General features: G+C 43.4%; 1 protein-coding gene across 8 annotated transcripts in view; it reads left to right on the forward strand.

Moving 5' to 3' along the window:
* The window catches only part of LOC142448177 (transducin-like enhancer protein 4), a 174,439-nt gene that overhangs the window by 50,759 nt on the left and 103,261 nt on the right, over nucleotides 1-20,419 (forward strand). For 4 of the 8 annotated variants that reach the window (XM_075549762.1, XM_075549763.1, XM_075549764.1 and 1 more), the window contains exon 6: nucleotides 19,777-19,851. The exons of the other annotated variants lie outside the window; for them this stretch is intronic. In XM_075549762.1, coding sequence (XP_075405877.1) covers nucleotides 19,777-19,851 — 75 coding nt within the window. The remainder of the gene's footprint in view (nucleotides 1-19,776; nucleotides 19,852-20,419) is intronic. 8 annotated transcript variants of the gene reach the window in all.

A 20,419-nucleotide genomic window follows, 5' to 3' on the forward strand; every position in this document is an offset into this window, starting at 1 on the left:
AAGACCCCAGATGCTATATCTTTTGATAGCTGGGCACCATCAGCTTTCTTCACCACATTTGTTTATATACCCACTTAGTCTTCAGAGATTGTGCTGGGAAGGTATACATTATGGAATGCCAATTTAATAGAACAAAGTGTTGTTGAGGAAGTACTTGAGTGGAGACCCAATGTCCATCTGCTGCCTTAATAATAAGCCTATAAATATATGCACGTAGATCTATTTCCCCATCATCATATATAAATATTTACATATGTACATACCTGTATTTAGACCTCTATAAATTCCCTTTTCCTCATATTTCTTTCCTTTATTTCCTTTTACTTTCTTGTCCCACTGTAATGCTCAGCTTTCATGTGGGTTTCAGTAATTTCTCTGTTACATTGCCCTTGATCAATCCCTACCAGGCTTCTCACACCCTCCGTGCCACTGATTTTGGTCCATTTGTTGTTACTATCTCCTATCCTGTACCTCCACCTCTCCCATGGCCCCCCCAGAACCATAGGTCCCGTCGTTTGCTCCTCCAGACTGTTCATCCAGACTATCTTATCTAGCCAGACCTGGAAAGATGATAATATGCACAAAAAAACCAGACATAGCAACACAAAGTGACAAAAGAAAACAAAACAACGACAAAAAACCAATGACCCCCAATAAATAAATAAATTTATAAATAAATATTAAAAAAGAAAACTGTAAATATTCAAGGTCTGTTTGTTGACTTCTAGGAGTGTCTTCCAGTTGAGTCTTATGGGGCGCCACATCCTGACCCCAAAGTCTATCCTTTGCACTCCCTCGGGACCTCCCTGCTCTGCTCCCACCCCTGCTCTGCCACATACCCTTAGTATTTTGCCTCGGTGTGGTGGGGTCAGACTGGGCCAATCCAGACTCCGTATCTCCAGTGTTGTTCCCCCCGTAGGGCCATGAGTCAGTTAGGGACGTCGTGTCTCATAGTGGGCCAGCCATATGGTCATCTCTGTGCATTGGCTGTTTTGAGCGGGGATATTGTCCTCCAGGGTTGGAGGGTCAGGATGTGCTCCACTCACTCGTCCTCCTCCTTCATTTGCTCCTGTGTGCTCTGATCAGACACGTCCTTCTCCTGAGCTGCAGCGTCAGTGCTGTCCTCTGAAGTGAATTCTTCTGGAGGAAGGGTGGCAGTCCATGTAGTTGGGATTGGGGCCGTGCCCTAAGAAAATGTTTTTTGTAGACCAGTTTTGTAAAGCAGTTTTAGGTTCACAGAAAAATTACACTAGATCCATCATTTCCATTATGGCCGATGTTTTGTTCCTACCATCGTAAAGTTTGACAAGCACATGATGTGTGTCTACTTTTCTCGTGTCATACAGTTTAACTAAAATGTCTGGTGCTTCACCTGTTCACCCAACTTCCACTCGAAACCCTTAGTAAACCACCCTTTTAGAAATTTTTGAAACTTTTTTTTACCAGTTTTTTCTTTTGTCCTATATACCATATATATTCGAGTATAAGCCAACCAGAATATCAGCCGTGGCACCTACTTTTACCACAAAAACTTCATTTAAAATATGCTGAAAAACTTGGTTTATACACGACTATATACGGTAGTTGGAATCATCCAGTATCTAGCTTATTCAGTTTATTGTTCAGTATCTAGCTTATTCAGTTTCTTGTTTTCACAGCAATTTTACTCATTTAAAGTTTCTATATGTCTTTAATATCTTGTAGCTTGTTTGTTTTTCTTGTGTAAGGCACATTGGTGGCTCAGTGCATAAGTACTCCACATTAACGGAAAGGTTAGCAGGTGGAACCCAGCAGCTGCTCCACAGGAGAAAGACGTGGCTGTCTGCTTCAGTAGAGTACAGCCTTGGAAACCCTTGGGCACAGTTCTTCTCTGTCTTGTATGGTTGCTGCGAGTCACTGGCACTTGGTTGTTGTGCTTGTAGCATAGTTGTATTTATTATTTGTCCATCGGGGAAAATACTGGCAGTTGCAAATAATATCCAAAACCAAACTTGCTGGCATTGAGTTGGTTCTGACACTTAGCAACTCTATAAGACAGAGGAGAACTGACCCTGTACATTTCTGAGACAAATTCTTTGTGGGAGTGGATAGCCTCATCATTCTCCTTTGGAGTTGAGGTTTTAAACTGCTAACCGTGGGCTTAGTGCAATGTGTAGGCACTACATCCCCAGAGCTGTGTAGTTATTCAATAAAGCTGTGTAAACATTGTGCGAATTTACAGGAGTCATTTTGAGACATTTGCAGGATGTTTTTCATGGGAATAAGGAAGGTGTTCTGAAGACCATTGAGAATTTAACATCTCCTTATAGGCATTGAAAATCTTTGCCCAAGGTTGTTGTTGTTAGGGGCTGAGTTGGTTCTGACCTTTAATGACTGCACAACTGCATGAAGCACTGCAAGGTGTAGGTCCTGTGCCCTCCTCACGGCGAGCCTGAGCTCATTGCAGCTGCTCTCTCAGTCAGTGTTGTTGAAGGCCTTCCTCTTTTTCTCTGCCCTTCCACTTTACCAAGTAAATATGTAAGATGAAGTCTTGCCATCCTTGCCTCTAAGGAGCACTGTGTTTGTGCTTCTTCCAAGACAGATCAGTTGGTCCTTTTAGCAGTCCATGATACGTGCACCACAATTCAAATGCATTGGTCTTCTCATTCAGTGTTCAACTGTCACCTGGATATGAGGTGATGAAAACTACAATGGCTCAGGTCAGGTGCACCTTACTGCTCAAAGTAACACCCTTGCTTTTCAGTAATCAGAAAGAGGTTTGTGCAGCAGATTCACCCAAACTAGAGTTGTAGTTTTCTGAAGCTTGTTCGACCCGTAACTCTGAACAGAGTTCATTTAAAGAGCCCTGTCGTGAAAGGCAGTTTGTAATAGTAAAGACGAGGAAGAACCAGAGCAAGGCATCGAGTTACGTGGTGCCTTTGTGATGTTCAACAAAGTGTTTCACTTCCCTGGGTTTCTGTTTCCTCATCCTTACAAAACAATGAGATATCTCTGTAGGGTTATTACATGAGGGTTTGTGGTTATGCCAACGACCTAGCTAAATGGTTGACTGCGTTCAATGAGATCAAAGAAACTGTGGCTTAATCAAGATCGAAGCTGGCTGTTTCCTGCCTTGCAGTTCACATGGGAGGCAGCCTATTACTTCAGTGACTCACTTTATAATTTTGGGAACTCAGGTTCATTTTATATTGAGATTTGTCATTCCTAGTACCATCGTGCCCTGCTCTGATACAAGGGAGGAGAAAAGGAAGAGGTGGACATGCATATGTCTTCCTTCCCTGTAAATATCTACAGTTTTCAGGCATGCCCACTATTCACTATTTCCTGCCCACAGATAGATGGAGGGAGAGACTTGGAAGTGTAATCTGAGCTGATTGGTCATTGTGCTCACCTAAAACATACAACTGGAATAGTTTTGGTATTGAGAGCCAGCAAGTAATTGCTGCCAAGTGGTACATAGCACAAAATAAAAAGAAGTAATGGTGATTATTAGTATTATTACTATTAGGGTTTTCACTGTTGATTTGAAACCATATTTCACTAATAGTGTGTATTATTTACATTATTTGCAATAATGTAGTTGGATATTACTAGACAAACTCTGGCCCTAGTTATCTAATTACAGTTGCTAATATAGATAAAAAATAAATAGAATGTACTCCATAAAATTCGAACCTTTGAGAAGAGTCACCCACCAGGTATTGTTAATCATTCACCCATTTCCCAGGGGATAGAAAATAATTCATCTCAAGGATCTTGGGACTTCTCTAGGTCTAAATGTATAGTTTATTTTTTGCCTATATTTTGAAAAGATCAAAGATTCTTGAGGACACCTCTTTTAATAAATCATTTTATTGGGGCTGCTTACAGCTCTTTTAAGAATCCATACATCGATTGTATCAAGCACTTTTGTACATGTTTCCATCATCATTTTCAAAACGTTTTCTTTCTACTTGTGCCCTTACTATCAGCTCCTCTTTTTCCCCTTCCTTCCCCCGCCCCCCGCCTTCTCACCCTCGTGGCCCCTGGATAAATGATAAATTATTACTGTTTTCATATCTTAGACCTTGTGCTGTCTCCCTTCACCCACATTTCTGATGTCCGTCTACCTCAGGGAGGAGGGCTCCTTTTGTTTTTACACATTGGCCTGCCATATTGTGTTATAGACTTGAAGGAAAATGCTACTTGAAGTTAGAAAAGCTGTGGAAGAGAAATCTCTTTTCATGAGGGGAACAATTTGAAGCTTAAGTCCTAAAATATTTCTTCCTGCTGGAATTGGAGAAGATGGCACACACGTTTTGATTGTCCCCAGATGCATGCTAGTCACAATATTGGTCACTTTGGGTTTTGTGGAGGTTATAAGACCTCTCTGAAAAACAGTCTCTGGTAGGTTCATCTGTGGCATCAAACTCGATCCATTTTAACAGCGTGACTCTCAGACTTTCTAGACTGTGGAAAGTAACTAAAGTGCATGTATCTCCCTGCAGAGGAGGAAAGGGAAGTAACTGGTGGCTGTGACCAGTGGTGCCCTAATTGAAGCCACAGCACCATTACCTTCAGAGAAGCAGCAGCATTCATCTTTAACCTTGTTTTTGGCTGAGTTACAACTTGATTCTAGGTTTCGGTGCCAAGGAGAAGAGATATATTCTGCCTTCTTCTGTAATTTGATAGCTAGGTTTTTTGGTTCCTGAGTTACTGTGCTGTGTTTATGCTGGGAGCCAAATACAGGTTTCTTGGAGGCTGGTCCTCTTGGTGACACTGTGGGACCCACTGTGCTTGCCAGGTGTACAGCTGGGTGTTTCTTCCTTGCAGCACTCCTGTAAGCATATATTTACGTATTGAAGTAATTGTTTACTTACATAATGAATTCTCACTGCCATCGAATTTATGGTAGGACCGGGCAGAACTGCCCCTGAGTTCCCCAGACTGTACTTCTTTACAGGAATAAGAACTCCCTATCTCTTCTGCATTGTCTCATTGTCTTTCATAAAAGTGCAGTCAAATAGATGGCGGTTTTCTCTGGAATGATCTAAATTTATTTGAGTTTTCCACATTGCATACAAGTGATAATAGCTTTTATTTGAACTCCAATTTCAATCAGCCATTGTATTTAATCATATCAAATGAATGATACACTAGTTTGGGTGTGGAATATGCTGTAAATTTGACTTGATGGAAACCAAGTCTGATATGACTTCTTGAGATAATTCATGTATCTTCAGATGCTGTTCATGTGGACACCTGGGTTAATATGGTACCATGAGCCCTATTTTGCATGTATAGAATAATTGTGAGTGGAAGTTGAAAAATGTGATCAGGCACTTTCCTATTGTGTCTTCGGGAGGAAATGTACAAAATGCAGTGGTTACATGCACTGGTGGCAGGTTCTCGCCTCCTAATGGCACCAGGTTAACTCATCTCACTGCTTGTTAACTTTGTGAGGAATCAATGACTTGCACTAACAAGGTTTGATGGAGGAGGAGTGCTTGGCTGAAATCAGCAGAGATTCCCAGAGAAGCGTGCAGTGACACTCCTAAGACTGCCTTTCAGTAGTGTCTGCTACTTGCCAACAGCCTACACATGGCGTGGCTGCATCCTGGGCATGGCCTGCAGTGTTGGAGGTGTGTTCTGACAAAGCCGCATACCTAAAGAAAATCCTAAAAAGAGTAATATACACGGGCTTACTGCTACATTAGGGGAAGGCATGGACAACTGTCCATTTAAAGAACATCTTCAAAGATCATAAACCTGCCCCTTGCTCCACAGCTAAATAATTGATTTGTTCCACCTCACCATGAGTTTTTGTGGCAGTTGGATGTTGTGTGATACACATATGGTGACATTATGGCCTGGTTGCCTTTAGGAAGTGAAAGGTGATTGTAAGGAGGTAAACTATCTTGCTCCAGGCCTCCTTCAAAAGAGTGAAGTCAACGCTTACCAGTATGTGTCTCAAAACAATTAATGTGTGTTTGAGAAGATGGCCCATTTCACTGATTCTATATAGTGGATGATTAGAGTATCATTACTATAGCTCAGCTTTAAAATAATTTTGATTGATTAGAGCTGCATTGTCATAAGTAGTCACTATTCATATGTGGCTTTTAAAGTTTAAATTAACATAAAATTAAAATTTTTGTTTCCCAGTTGAACTAGCCATACAATTCAAAAGCCCAATATTTACCTATAAAGGTGCGCACCACCTTTGAGGCAATTCTGACTCTTGGTGCCCCTAGGCTAGTATCTGTGAAATAATACAGATATAGAGCATTTCCAGCGTGGCAGAGCGTTCTGTTGGGTGGCACTGGACTTGTGAAGCTCATTGGACTTAAGAATGTTATCCTCCCCCTGAAATGAGAGGGAAATGGAGAGGGAAAGACCTTTCTGGTCAGAGGCCCTGGGGGTGGGAGTAAGCTTAGCATTTCCCAGAGTGTATTCATTCCTACAAGCTTTAATTCTGTGTCCCAGAGCCATTAGAGGCAATGGGTATGGTGCATAGTCACGTCCTTGAGATTTGAAGCTCTGGAAAGTCCTGTGGCTTAACAGGTGTTAAGCAGATGAGCCTCTGTCTGTGTGTGTGTGTTTATAAAGTAATATTAAGCTTCCTCAAAGACTAGCGTTTCTTAGATTATCATTTAGGAGAGGAGGAGAATGTGGGTGGTTGGATTATACTGAACATTGATAATGTATCAATGACTTGGTAAGAATTGCTGAAGGCATGGCTTCTGGGATGTTATTCTGACCTACTGGAAAGTGGGGTGACACTTTCATTGGATTTGATCAGCTCAACTCTCTCTAGAGCAGTGCTGCGACCCTTTAATAGAGTTCCTCATGTCATGGTGACCCCCCCCCAACCATAAACTTATTTTCATAAGGGTAATTCATGACTGTCATTTTGCTACGGTTATGAATCGGGCGACCCTTGTTAAAGGGTCATTGGACTACCAAAGGGAGTCTTAACCCACAGGCTGAGAAGCGCTGCTCTGGAGCATTATGCTCAAATGGCATTGTGTGTGACTGGGAGAGAGGCCAGGTGGATGAATGGCCTAATCTGGTAACACAAGTCTGTTTAATTTAGAAGAGAGAAAATTGAAAGTATTCATTATGCCATTTTCCGAGACTTGACGTGTCACTTCTCCAGAGAAGTAGTTAGAAACAAAACTGGATGGGAAAAGTTATGAGAAGGCGAATTACTATTCAGTATTAGGACCCATTATCCCCAAGTGGAAAAAAGTTTATCTGTGAGGTAGTGAGTTCCTTTTTGCAGGAGGTGATCAAGCAGAATGAATGACTTCTTAGGAGATTTCATCCTTTGGATAGAAGAGTTGTGAACTCTGGACTGCACCCCCACCCCCCTTCCCACCCACCATCTTCCTTCCACAGCCCCCAGCCTTACCTACCAGACAGCAATCAGAAATTCATCACTCTTACCCCATTGCCCAGACAGCATTTAGAAAGCTGTAGGTATTTGGAGAGACAGTCTTTTGCATTTTTGATGGTTGGTTTTTCTAATGCCTGGGGCATTATTGACTGACATCTGAATCTCATGATCTCAGTGTTCCTTTTGTTACTGAGTTTGTGTGAGTGAATGGCTACTAGGAACTATTAGCAGAAAGGTGTTTGATTCAAAATCATGATGAAGCATCTTTGACTCTCTAGATTATTGGATTAGCACTCTAACTGCTTCTCCTTCCACGCCCCCTGCCCTACTATCCAGCTTCTTACTGTTCTTAGATGTCTTACCAAAATGCAGTAAAGGTAGCATGGAATTACTAAAATGTTTAAAACATAACTTCACACTTCTGACAGGGTGGGGTCCCAACTTTTTACGTGCCTTCACCGCTTAGCCTCCTGGCCCTAGAGATTCATTTCTCACTGGTCTGTGGTTCTATGGAGTACACCCGTGCTCTACTTGGCTTGCTTTGCTTGCCTGGTGCTCTTTAACACCTCTTCCACCTAGCAGATTCTGCATCTATGTTCTACCATTCCCCAGACGGCTTTGTAAACTCTCATCATGCCTGTCTTTCTAACTTTTAAAAAAAAGTCATTTTATTAGGGGCTTATACAACTCATCACAATCCATATATACATCAGTTGTGTAAGGCACATTTGTACATTCGTTACCCTCATCATTCTCAAAAAACATTTGCTCTCTACGTAAGCCCCTGGTATCAGCTCCTCATTTCCCCCACTCCCTCCCCATCCATCATGAACCCTTAATAATTTACAAATTATTATTTTGGCATATCTTACACTGTTTGACATCTCCCTTCACCCACTTTTCTGTTGTCCATCCCCCAGAGAGGAGGTTATATGTAGATACTTGTAATTGGTTCCCCCTTTCTACCCCACCCTCCCTGTATCGCCACTCTCACCACTGGTCCTGAAGGGGTCATCTGTCCTGGATTCCCTGTGTTTCCAATTCCTAGCTGTACCAGTGTACATCCTCTGGTCTAGCCAGATTTGTAAGGTAGGATTGGGATCATAATAGTGGGTGTGGGGTTGGAGAGGAAGCATTTAGGAACTAGAGGAAAGTTGTATGTTTCATCATTGCTACACTGCACCCCGACTGCCTGTCTCCTCCCCATGACCCTTCTGTAAGGGGGTGTCCAGTTGCCTGCAGATGGGCTTTGGGTCCCCACTCCACACTTCCCCTCATTCACAATGATATAATTTTTTGTTCTTTGATGCCTGATACGTCATCTCTTCAACACCTCGTGATCACACGGGCTGGTGTGCTTCTTTCATGTGGGCTTTGTTGCTTCTTAGCTAGATGGCTGCTTGTTTACTTGCAAGTCTTTAAGACCCCAGGCACTATATCTTTTGATAGCTGGGCACCATCAGCTTTCTTCACCTCATTTGCTTATGCACCTATTGTTCTTCAGTGATCGTGTCAGGAAGGTGAGCATCATGGAATGCCAGTTTAATAGAACAAAGTATTCTTGCATTGAGGGGAGTACTTGAGTGGATGCCCAATATCCATCTGCTACCTTAAAACTAAACCTATAAATATATGCACATAGATCTATTTCCCCACCCTCATATATAAATATTATCTCCCATTTACTCTCTTCCTCCCTCCCCATCTCTCCTTCAGGTTCATACCCAAGCTGTTTGCTCTGCTTGGAATTCTTTTCTCTTTGTTCCCATCCACAGAATTCTTATTTATTAAATCCTTCCAAATCTTGGTTGTCAGTTCTGTTAACTTAGGGAATCTTTCCCTGGCTCAAAGATTACATTAAATCTGCCTGATAAATTATCACAGACCATGGTGAACTTTTCTTCATTGAAATCGCACTTCCTCCCGTTTAATTAGATGACCTCTTGGATCATGACTGCCTTCCTTGCTAGAATTTAAGCTCTCAGAGGCTCAGGCCCTTCAACTGTCTTGTTCATTACTTCTAACATACAGTAGGTTCTCCTTAGCGTTTGAATGATTGAATAAAAATCCTTTCTGGATGTCTCAGGGAGTGCTGGCATTCCCTCCTACAACTTCCCCTTGGATCTTAGGTCTTACATACCTGTGTCATAATATATGTACTCCCTGTTGGTCAGTCTCTGGGTGGTGTTAAACTGTTAATATGCTCCAGTGCCAACTCAGGGTTGAAGATTTCTATCTACCTGAGGAGCCTCTGAAGGAAGAGAGTCTACTTCTGAAACACCTAGGATGGATTCTTAACGTGGGGACACCATGAGTTTGGATCGGTTCAGTGGCAAGTGATTACTGACTTGATTGTGAATTGTGTTGAGGAGTGGAAGAATCAAGTCTGGCTTGTTTTTACTTCTCCAAGTGTCAGAAGTATTAATTATAATGTTAATTGGAAGAGCACCAGTGACTTGTAGTGGGTTATGAGTTGGGCTGCTAAACCAAACCAAGGTCAAACCGCCAGTAGTTCCATGGGAGGAAAGATGAGGCTTCGAGCTCCCGCAAAAAGCTAAGGCCTCAGAAACCCACAGAGGCAGTTCTACCCTGTCCTGTACAGTCACTATGAATGAGAATTGACTCAATGACTTTCAGTTTGGCTTATTCTTAGTTATTCTGAATTTTCTTAAAGCGAATTCTAGTTTATTTTAAACCTCAATCCCTACTACCTCAATCAGTAAAATTCATAACCAACCCACTGCCATTGAGCCAATTCTGATTCATAGTGACCCTACAGGACAAGGTAGAAAGACTTGCCCTTGTCAGTTTCTGAGACTCTAGCTCTTTATGGGAGTAAAAAGCCCTGTCTTTATCTCGAGGAGTGGCTGTTTAAAAACAGCAACGGCGACGACAAAAACTTTTTACAAATGTATTTTTAAATACTATTTATATTAAACACGCCGTACTACAATTATTCTCCAAATGTAGCTCTTGGACATTGTCATCGTAATTTCTCCTGTGAAACATTGATTAGATACCCGATGTGCGTAGGTTGGGGAATCCTGGTGGTGCAGCAAGTTAAGCTGAGGGCTGCCCATCACCATGCTAGCCATTGAGATCCACCGCCCGCTGTGAGGGAGAAGATGCAGCTCCCTGCTCTCACATAGATTTAGTCACATAGGCAGCAGTTTAGTCTCAGGAGCAGTTCCACTCTTCTCTTTTCGGTCACTATGAATCTGAATGAACTGGGTAGCAGTGGGTTTGGTTTGGTATGGGCACACACAGGCCAGTAGTTTGATAAGGTCTTTTCCTTAGTTGCTCTGAGCATATATTCTTGTATTTTTAATACTTCTTAATACTTTCCTGGAACAAATGTAAAAACAATTTTTACAATGAACTTGGAAAGTGACTGATTTTACAGACTATAATTTTCCAACTGTGCTTGTATTGCTTTAATCATGATAGTGTAAAGAATAAGTAATTACCTCCCCTCCCTCCTTGCACCTGCCTCTTTTGGCTCTTGTAAATCCCCCTCTCCTACCTTTGGCTGTTCACTTATCCTTAGTAGCATTTATGTAGTGGTGCTGGTAGAAAGTGCAAGGGAGTTCACATCTGAGTGAGCCACTTAAGCAGTAAAAACTGTGATGGGCTTATTCCCTAAAGCAGATTTACTGGCTCTGAGTGGCTGTCACCACTTGTGTGGTGGCAGAGGGGCTGTGCAGGAAGTGGGGGAGATGTAAGGTGGAGTGGGAGAAGAGGAGCAGACGGGGAAGGGGAGGAAAAGGGGAGGAGATGGCAGACATAATGGGAGAGCTGCAGTGGTTCTAAGAAGATGTGAAGAGCTCACTGTATTTTCTGAGTCAGACAACTTATTTGTTACAATGGGAACCTGGGTAAAGAAAAAAAATACAAAATACAAAAGCTGCTTCTTTGTCAGCTTACAGGAGTGCTTTGGACGCTTCTCTAGCGCTCCCTTTGTTCTCTTTTGAGATCTTTTGCCCCTCTTCCTGTTTTGGTTGTCATGTTCACACCTTGTCCCAAGTGTGTCACAGTGTTGTGGTGTGGGTGAGTGCACTGCCAGTGTGCTTCTGGTACTTTTCTAGCACAGGGGGAAAGTGTTCTCTGCCTCAGGGAGCTTATTCCCAGGAGCTCCTTACACAGCAAATGATTCACGGTTGTAAGCAGAAAAAGGAGGGTAAACTTTTGAACTACAGGTAAAGTTAAGGTACTGTATTAGCTCTTGGCTATTGCCTTGAAAGAAAACGAAGACTCTTAATCTTGGCTTCCACTGTCAGTGTAGCTTTCTACCAAGAGTTTCGCTTTGAGAGCATCTGGCCCCACAGCTGTGGCTCACTGGTCTTTTGCTTTGCTTTTCTCATTAAACATACGTTTAGTAACAAAGAGAAAGGCATAGAATAGGCACTCGAAGAAATTTTGTTGAATAGATGACTGAAATGAGCAGAATGAATGTTAGGTGTTGGCTGTGTATAATGTGCATGCAATACTTTTGCTTTTACTCTCGAAAGTTGAGGATGTAACAGGTAGAAATTGGAAATTTTTCTGTCGAGGTGTTCCTTTCATTTTGACTGCTGATGAAGTCTCAGAATTGTACGTGGTATCATCATCTTTCTTTTTCCAGAGACATTGCCCCCCCCCCCGACCCTGCACACCTTTTGGAACCAGATTGTCTTCATTGTAAGCAGGAGCGATGTGCTTGGCACATACTCAGTGCTCCTCCATAAGCGTTGTGCTGTCGGGAGAACTGCTATTACTGGCCATTATATTGGCTGTGCCTCCTTGTTCCTTCTAGTGATTTTACAATTCATTAGGATTTTTACTTTCTTCAGAAAAAGTAAAATGAATGACTTCACATTGGCTTGTATTTTATTAAAGAGTAAATGGATGGAGACATCTGAAAGGCTTTAAGGTGTACGTCATAAGCTCTCATTTTGAAGCAGGAACCCACACAGTAAAAACACAACACAACAACCTCACGACCCTCAGAGTCTGATATTCTGATAGTTTGATATTCACAGGCCATTAAAAATTGAAATGTAGTAGTAGTCTTTTGGAGCTCTGGGGGTATAGTGATTAAGTGTTGGGCTCTGATCCATATAATTGGCAGTTCAAAACCGCCAGCAGCTCTGAGGGAGAAAGACTGGGCTTACTACTCCTGTAAACAGTTACAGACTGGGAAGCCCACAGGGGGTCACTGTGAGTCAGCACTGACTCGATGGAAGGGAGTGTAATTGTGGCGATTATTATTTGACATTTTTCTTTCTGTTAGTCATCTGCACCAAATACTCACTTCTGTTAGGAAACCAGAGGGGAGAGCAGTTGCAGTGAAGAACACCATTTTGTAGATACTAACGGTTTTCTGCCCCACCTCCAGCTGGGTTGTGGGAATAATAATAATTCTTATTCCGTTAGCAGCTGCAGAGCTGAACCTTTTGGAATGTGGACCAGGTCTTTCAAGGAGGATTCTATTCCCGCCTGTTGGCTCTACCCATTTTGATCCCTGGACTTTATATGAAAGTAAATAAAATGTATTGCTTACTATCGTTCCAGTTCATACATGTATGAGTTTTTCCAAACAAAATATTCATAAACTTTTTTTTTTGCCATCAGTAGCATCCTTGTCTTACTCTTATTAGAGTGTTTTTGAATTAAAATGGCCAACCTAAACTGGTTTTTAAGGAGATCTACTGGGCCAGTTAAATTCAGGACAGAGAGGTGAACTCAGTGGGTTATGGTGGGTTGGGATTCCAAATGGATAACCTTGATAGATTTTCTCTTTCCCTCACTCTACCTTAGGGCTTTCAATCTCCAGTCTCTCAATCTCTTTATGGCGTTAGGGAGTTGGAGTGAAGACCAATCTCACTTCTGGCTGTCTGTACGTGGGCGTCATGCATGGAAACAACAGTCCACAAAGGGTCTGTCTACTGGGCCATGGTAGAAAGCAGTTGAGGTTCAGGGTTTTGGTTCAGCTATCTCAAGCAAGGTTATGATCTCTGAATTTGTTGACGTCCTTTCAATTTCCTGGGCCACCAGAGTTTGTGTCTGAATCTGTTGGAGTCTAGAAAATACAAACTTCGTTAACAAATTTAAAGACAGGGCCCCAATAGGCAAACAGCTAATATGGTTACCAGGGGTCCAAGCAGAAGTCTGATCCATGGGAACCAACACTACAGCCACTTCCATCAGGACTCTTATTGCTTTTTTTACCTGGGACTTCATATGGATCCAATCACGCACCTTATCTATTGCTTTTCGTCTGGTCTTGGTGAGAAGGGTTCACCCAGAAACAATAGGAGGGGTTAGATATGGCACACACACCTCTCTATAGTCAGGATATAGTGTAGGGCAGTGCTTTTCAAACTTCTCATGCTGCGACCCTTTATTACAGTTCCTCATGTGGTGACAACCCCCCCAAGCATGTAATTATTTTCTTTGCTACTTCATAACTATAATTGTGCTACTGTTATGAATCAGGGAACTCTATGAAAGAGTCATTGGAATCCCCCCCAAAAAAAGGGGTCACGGCCCACAGGTTGAGAACCGCTGATGTAGAGTGTGCCTGTGATCTCTGACCTGCCCTGCCAGCCACACTAAGATGCTTGTTGGGCACAGAAGGTTTTTCTAGTGGCATTGGCCAGAAACCGAATGGCCTCTGTCAAATTAGTGATAGAATCAAAGGCAGTTCCTAATCCAGGCCATGAAAACTTAATTCCTGCCACAGTTGAACCAGGGCTAGATTAAATCCATATGGATTCATTACTTTGAGGTCAAAATTAGAAATGTCTCTTTGTGTGTGTCTGATAACTAGAGGACACCAAATACCGAAGAAAATAAGAATTAGTTATCAATAAGAGAAGGTGAGAGATCCAAAGGTAACAACCACCTGTCATTGAAACAGGATCTCAACATTTGTAGGCAAAGGTACATTGGGGAGAAGAAACCCCCACAAAAAACACGTACCTTGGGGGTTTAGTTTGTGTTAAAACACCTATGGCTACACCCTGCTTTTTGTTGTTGTTTTTTCTTTTCTTCAGTTACATGTAAATAAAAGTTCTGTCAGTGGGGTGACTAAAAGCAGGAACATTTAAAATAGATCACTGTAATTGCTGCAAGGCCTGTTCTGCCTGAGGCCCCAAAGAGAGATTGGCACAGCCTTTTTTCTGGCTTCTATGAGAAGAGTGTGTAGGGGACGGACAACTCTGTTGTCTCTGGGATCCATCCTGGCAGAACTCCGTAATGCCCAAGGTGCACAAAGGAGGATGCTATCCACACAGTGAGGGCTGTCTCGGCACCCTTGGGTACGACTGGCCGAGTGCGCTAGGCTGACTGATCAGAAGGGTCTTCAAATGCACGGATAAACTGTGGGTCATTCAGTTCCCTCAGGGACAGACAGCAGGTTGTATGGGGTTGGGACTATGCAGGAATCAGTCTCATTTATCAGTCTTAGATCCTGATAGCCTCCAGCCCCCATTGAGTTTCTGAACACCTAGATTGGGGGTATTAAAAGGTCTATTGCAAGGTACCAAGCTCTCAGTTATTTTAGGTCCCGGTTGCCTCTGGCCTGAGTGGTACTGCCTCTGGTTGGGAAATGAGGTGTGAGGTCTCTTAATCTAATCAGGGCAGGCAGGGCATTCTGGGCTTTCCTGATTTGTCAGTGAACTGCCCAAACCTGTGGATGGATTTCTTGCTTGTGCAGGACCAATCAGAGGATTGGCTCTGGGCCTACATTCATATAAATAGTGGTCTGAAACTTGGATAATAAATCCCGAGCCGGGAAGTGGGTAGGGCTTTCTGGCATAATCAGGAAGGCATGAAAAAACAGCCCTTCTCCCCAATCCCAGCACAGAGGCTCAGAGAAAAATCTAGTCAAGCTTCTCAGACACTCCCTGGACTCAGGTGTAATTTTTGCTAGAGTTCGAGGACAGGGGAGGAGTACTGAGAGTGAGAGCCACTCTTGTCCATGAGAAAAATCACTCTTGCCTTGGACATTTGAGCACACACAGGGCTCCCTGAGGGTAATGGAACGTGCAGATACCAAGAAGGACTGCCCTGGCTCCTTCAATCTTTTAGGGCCGGTTGGAGTGATGGCGTCAACCTAGGCTACCTGCACTCACCAGGGCAATCTTTCCTCCAGTGGTCTCCATGCTGGGAGCATGGCTTAGGTGGCCCCTTGACTCATTGGTGGCAATTTCTTGGGCATTGGCCCTGCTGACCATGTAAGTGACAGGGTTAGCTTGTTGGAGCTCCATGCCAAATGCTGCCTTTCTCTGATCTCCGTCTTTCCTCCCCTCTCCTGTTGGTTTCTGTTGTGAAAGACCAAGGTAGCCATCTTTAGCAGTGTCCAAATCGGGGCTAAGTGCCAGCACCTGTAGTGTCCTCCTTATGTCGAGGGCTGCCTGGGGGATAAATTTGTCCTTTAATAGGACCTGGCCTCAAGTGGGTCAGGGGAGATGGGGGTGTGCTTCCTCATAGTTTCTCTTAATCGTCCAGAAATGTGGTGGCATTTTCTCTTTTTTCTTGGTAAGTGATGGTAAGCTTAGAATAATTAAGGGGCTTTGCCGAGATCTTCTGAGGCCTTCTAGGATACAGGTTTAGAAATGTCTGATATTCCAATCTCCAGGCTTGTCAGGATCCCACTCAGAGTCTTCCCAGGGGACAGCCTGACTTCCAGTAGGAAATGAGGCTTTTCCCTCAGCTATCATATCATCCCTTGCGTTTAAAATATACCACTCATCTTCAAAGTTCTTAGCTGCTGCTTTTTTTCCTTGATGCCCCTTCCCCGCTGAGCTGCTTCTTACACTGGATTTCTCTGAATTAATCTGGGTCTTGTCTAGCGGGAGCATTACATCTCTCTAGGAAAGGTCAAAAGTTTCAGCTACTTCATGGCAAGTGTCTGTATGCCTTTTAGGATCATCAGAGAACTTCCCCAGGTCGACCTTAATTTGCAAAGGTACGGGTCCCTGGTGACAAAATCTCCTGAGCCCACCTTCCAAAGAAGGCACTATAGAGCGCTAAGGAGCGCCTGTTTGCTTTCAGGGATTTGAGTAGCTCTGATGGACTGGGGTAGGGTTGGGTTCTAGATAATGGGGGCCAGGAAGGACTCACCATAGGTGCACTGGGATATTCTGGTTGGCATGGGTGAAGGAGGGGGGCTTGGAATTGAGCTTAGTTTCTTCGACTAAGACTTTTAAGTTCCGCATACCTTCTGATTACCACGAGGGGTGGGGGGTGGCTTGTATATAGGGAACTTCAGGCTATACCCTCTCATTTGCAAAACAGTCTTAACTGAAGGATGGGTTTGTGATTAATACTCCTTTCAGGGGTCCATTGTTCTCCATAAGTCCATCAGAAAGTACATATTTGCGCCAAGTTTTACCGCAAAAGAAAATGAAACACCTCTCATCAGGGTTTGGGGATCAAACAGGGACTAGTTTGTTTTTTTTTATATGCAGCCCAAAGTAGTGTTGTCAGATGGGGCACAAAGAAGTGCCCATCTGAGAGGAAAGAGAGAGCATCACAGTGCCCTACAGTGTGAATGAGGAGTTCTGACCATCAAGTGTCCCCTTCAGACAGGACTTGAAACTCTGTGGTGCATGGCCACCACAACTCTCCCACCAGTCATGCTGTACTGGCGCAGAAGTAGCCCAATATTCGCTCAGTCTTTTGGACTCTACTACCTGAAAAGCTCCCAGTATGAGAAGAAGTTGGCTGCTGGCAGCTCTGTCTGGCCTATCATCCACTGAAAGCTTTTGTGGAGGTGCCATTGAGCCTCCTAGTAAGAATCTAATTATTAGGCATCAGAACTCTTTAAAATTTGTGGAGGGAGAGCTTTGTGGCCCCGAAGGTTGTTTGGAACAAAGGTGTCTATGAGCTCCTGGCTCCCTGTTTACCTTTGAATCTCCCCTGTTCTATTTGCCACAATGCCCGTGTGTTAAAGGGGTGGTACTTAAAGACCAGGCATGATAAGTAGTCCCTGGTGCAAGTCACATAGTGTGGCCTCCTGGGATCTATTCTTTTTGCTTATTTCCCTGAGGGCACCTTCCAAATACCTTAACTCCGGAAACTCTAGTTCCTTGGAGGTAATTCCTGGGGCACTAAAGGCAATTGGGGGCTATTGCCCTTATTAAATGGGATTGTCTCTGGCCTTGGACAAGGAGGGTTCCCCATACATCATGGAAAAAAGGAAGGGCTAAAAGCATTGGGGGAGAGTGAGTGAAGTCCTAAAGGATTCATTTGCAAGTCCCAGGAACTCTCTCTCTGGTGGGACTGTAGTGGAGCATTCGCTGGGCACCATAGGTTTAACCAGAAGGAGGCCCAGGGGTCATGGGGCCACTGGCTACTTGTGCCTCCCAGTCTTTGGAGTCAGACTGGGGATTTAAAAAGGAGGATTGAAAAAAGACTCAGGAAAGGGCTGTCTGCCAGGGTTCAGAGTAAGCCTGGATCTAGCTGTCACTGCTGAGTGCTTCCTGGGTGCAAAGCAGCTCTTACATCTTCCAGAGGGAAATTGAAAGAGGCAAAGGCAAAAGCATAGGCTGGAGTCCGTTGGGTTACTGTTGTTGAATGCCCCACTGTTGGGTGTTGCAACTGCTCTGATAAGTCTCTGACACTCTGGCCTCTCGAACCCAAGAATGGATTCATGGACTACAAAATGGCAAGCAGAAAGCAAGACTTATTTGGAAAGGACGGGAAAGCACCTGACAACAGTGAATGGGTCCTTGAATGAGTTGCTGCTGAATGAATTGTGTAGGGGGGTGTTTTCTTAGATGTGGGCTATTTTGCCTGTCTGCATCTCTGGGTTATGAGCAGACCAATCCTGGGACTGGTCCTATTTCTCAGATACATTCTTAAACCCAGTCATGCTCTCCCCTCGGGGCCGGATCTCATCTGGGCATCAGCAAGGAAGTATGCATTGCAAAGGTCAATAAAACGGGTCTTGGGTATGACTTTGTAATTTAGAGGAGCCTGGTGGCATAGTGGTTATGCGTTGGACTGCCATCTGCATGGTCGGCATGGTCCCTAAGGAGAAAGAGTGAGCTTTCTACTTCTGTAAACAGGTAACTTCTTGGAAACCCATAGGAGGTCCCTGTGCATCAGCACTGACACACCAGTGAGGGTTTTTGTTGTTGTTTGTTTTTGCTTTGAGGGGTCTGATGCCTGCAGGTTTAATATGAAACTGCCCCTGGCTGTTGAGATCACCCTTCAACTTATCCAGCCACTCCCTGTGCTTCTGGCCACCAGGCGCCTTGCTGTCACTCTGCCTGCCGGTCTCTCAGTTTCAAACTGCTGACCTTGCGGATTGCAGCCCAACGAGTAACCGCTAGTTCCTCAGTGCTTCTGTGGTTGCAACAGTGAGGAGGTGCAGGACCAGGCAGTGCTTTGTTTTGTTACACGAAAGGTGGCTGTGAGTCAGAACTGATTCAAAGGCACCGAACTACAACAAGAATACCTGTAAGACTGGAAGCTCTGTGTGTGTGTCCACGTGTGCGAGCCTTTATACTGAGATTTCTATGTTATTCACTGTTCTCAACATTATAAAATTTATGGACAACAGTTCTTGCTATCTCTCTTTTAACCAGTTTTTTTGGGGGGTGCATCTAATTCACATCATATGATTCATATCAATCATATTAAGAAGAGTTGTATGATTATTGTGGTTGTTCCTTTTGAACTATGTCGTGGATAGGATTCTTCCTATACTGCCTATCCTGGTTTTTCAAAAAGAAAAACAATCGGTAGGTTTTAGTCTTTCTATTACATTTTAAAGAAAATCCTTCAACTTTCCTGCTAGTGAGAGTTATACCTTTTTTGAAGAGTGATATTTTAAATATGTACCAACCCTACAAGACAGAAAATAACAATATGGACACTTTTAAGATTTCCAAAAGACACATAAACACTGAATTCAACTTGCCCTTCCAGTGTCCAACAAATACCAGAGAAAATGTAAAAACAAGTCCTTCTCAAAACTGTTTACACACAAATGTTATGTAGGTGGCAAAGAGAAAAGAGTGCGCAGAGGGTGCTTCTTGGCTTGGTGGTATTAGTGGAGGGCATGTGGTCTGGGAGATTATATATATATATATATATCCCTTTCAGTCAGTGGCACCATATATATGTGTGTATATATATATCCCTTTCAGTCAGTGGCACCGTATATATATACTGCTTCTCCCAATTGTAGGGCAGCGTTCTTCACCGCAGTTGGAAGGTCAGTTCTTTCTCAACATTTTAGATCTAGACATGTAGTCTTCCTCCAGCCTTGACTATGATTTGGAAATACAGAGACTTCCTCGATTCTGTTTTGCATGAAATTGAAGCCAGAGGACATGTTAGGAAAAGCTGTTCTTGACTGACTAGAAAACAAATAATTGTATTCTGTTTCTGATCTTCATTTATAGCACCAGCAACAAGTGGTGCAGGCTGTGGAACGGGCCAAGCAGGTGACCATGGCAGAGCTGAACGCCATCATTGGGGTACGTGGCCTTTCCGTTTTAGCTCTGATCTTAGTGTGTGTCGTCAGCTCTCTTTGCTTTCTCTCTTAAAATTTTTGCTTCATCAAAGATTAAGCACTTTGCCTTAAAAATCTCCTCTGGCCTTTGATGGTTACTTCAGCAACTCTGGATCACGGTCTTGCTGATAAGTTTGTTTCAGAAAGCTCTCCTCTAAGGAGAAATGAGTATTTTCTTTTTTGTAATAGATCCGTCCTCAGCCGGCAGCTTCCGTTGCTGTCTTACGCCAGTAAAAAGATGTAGACTGTCCTGGGGTTGAAAGGATCCCACCGCTTCTATCTACTGTCACATGATATGCAATGTGTCCCAAGTTCATTTGTAGTGAAATTAAATGTGCAATTTGGCATCTCTCATACTATACTCTTTTCCTCCCTGCCATGACTGGTTCTTGTGGGTTAGTTTCTGTAGTAGCAATAATCAATGAACGGTGTAGTTTTGAAAAAACTAGCTCCCCGATTAAAAATCCTTCCTGGTAACAAAAGTAGCCTAACTGCTGCCCAGAGATCCCGTTGGAATACACATACGTGGGGTT

Source organism: Tenrec ecaudatus, chromosome 5 (genome assembly GCF_050624435.1).
Source record: "Tenrec ecaudatus isolate mTenEca1 chromosome 5, mTenEca1.hap1, whole genome shotgun sequence".
Classification (NCBI taxonomy): Eukaryota; Metazoa; Chordata; class Mammalia; order Afrosoricida; family Tenrecidae; genus Tenrec; species Tenrec ecaudatus.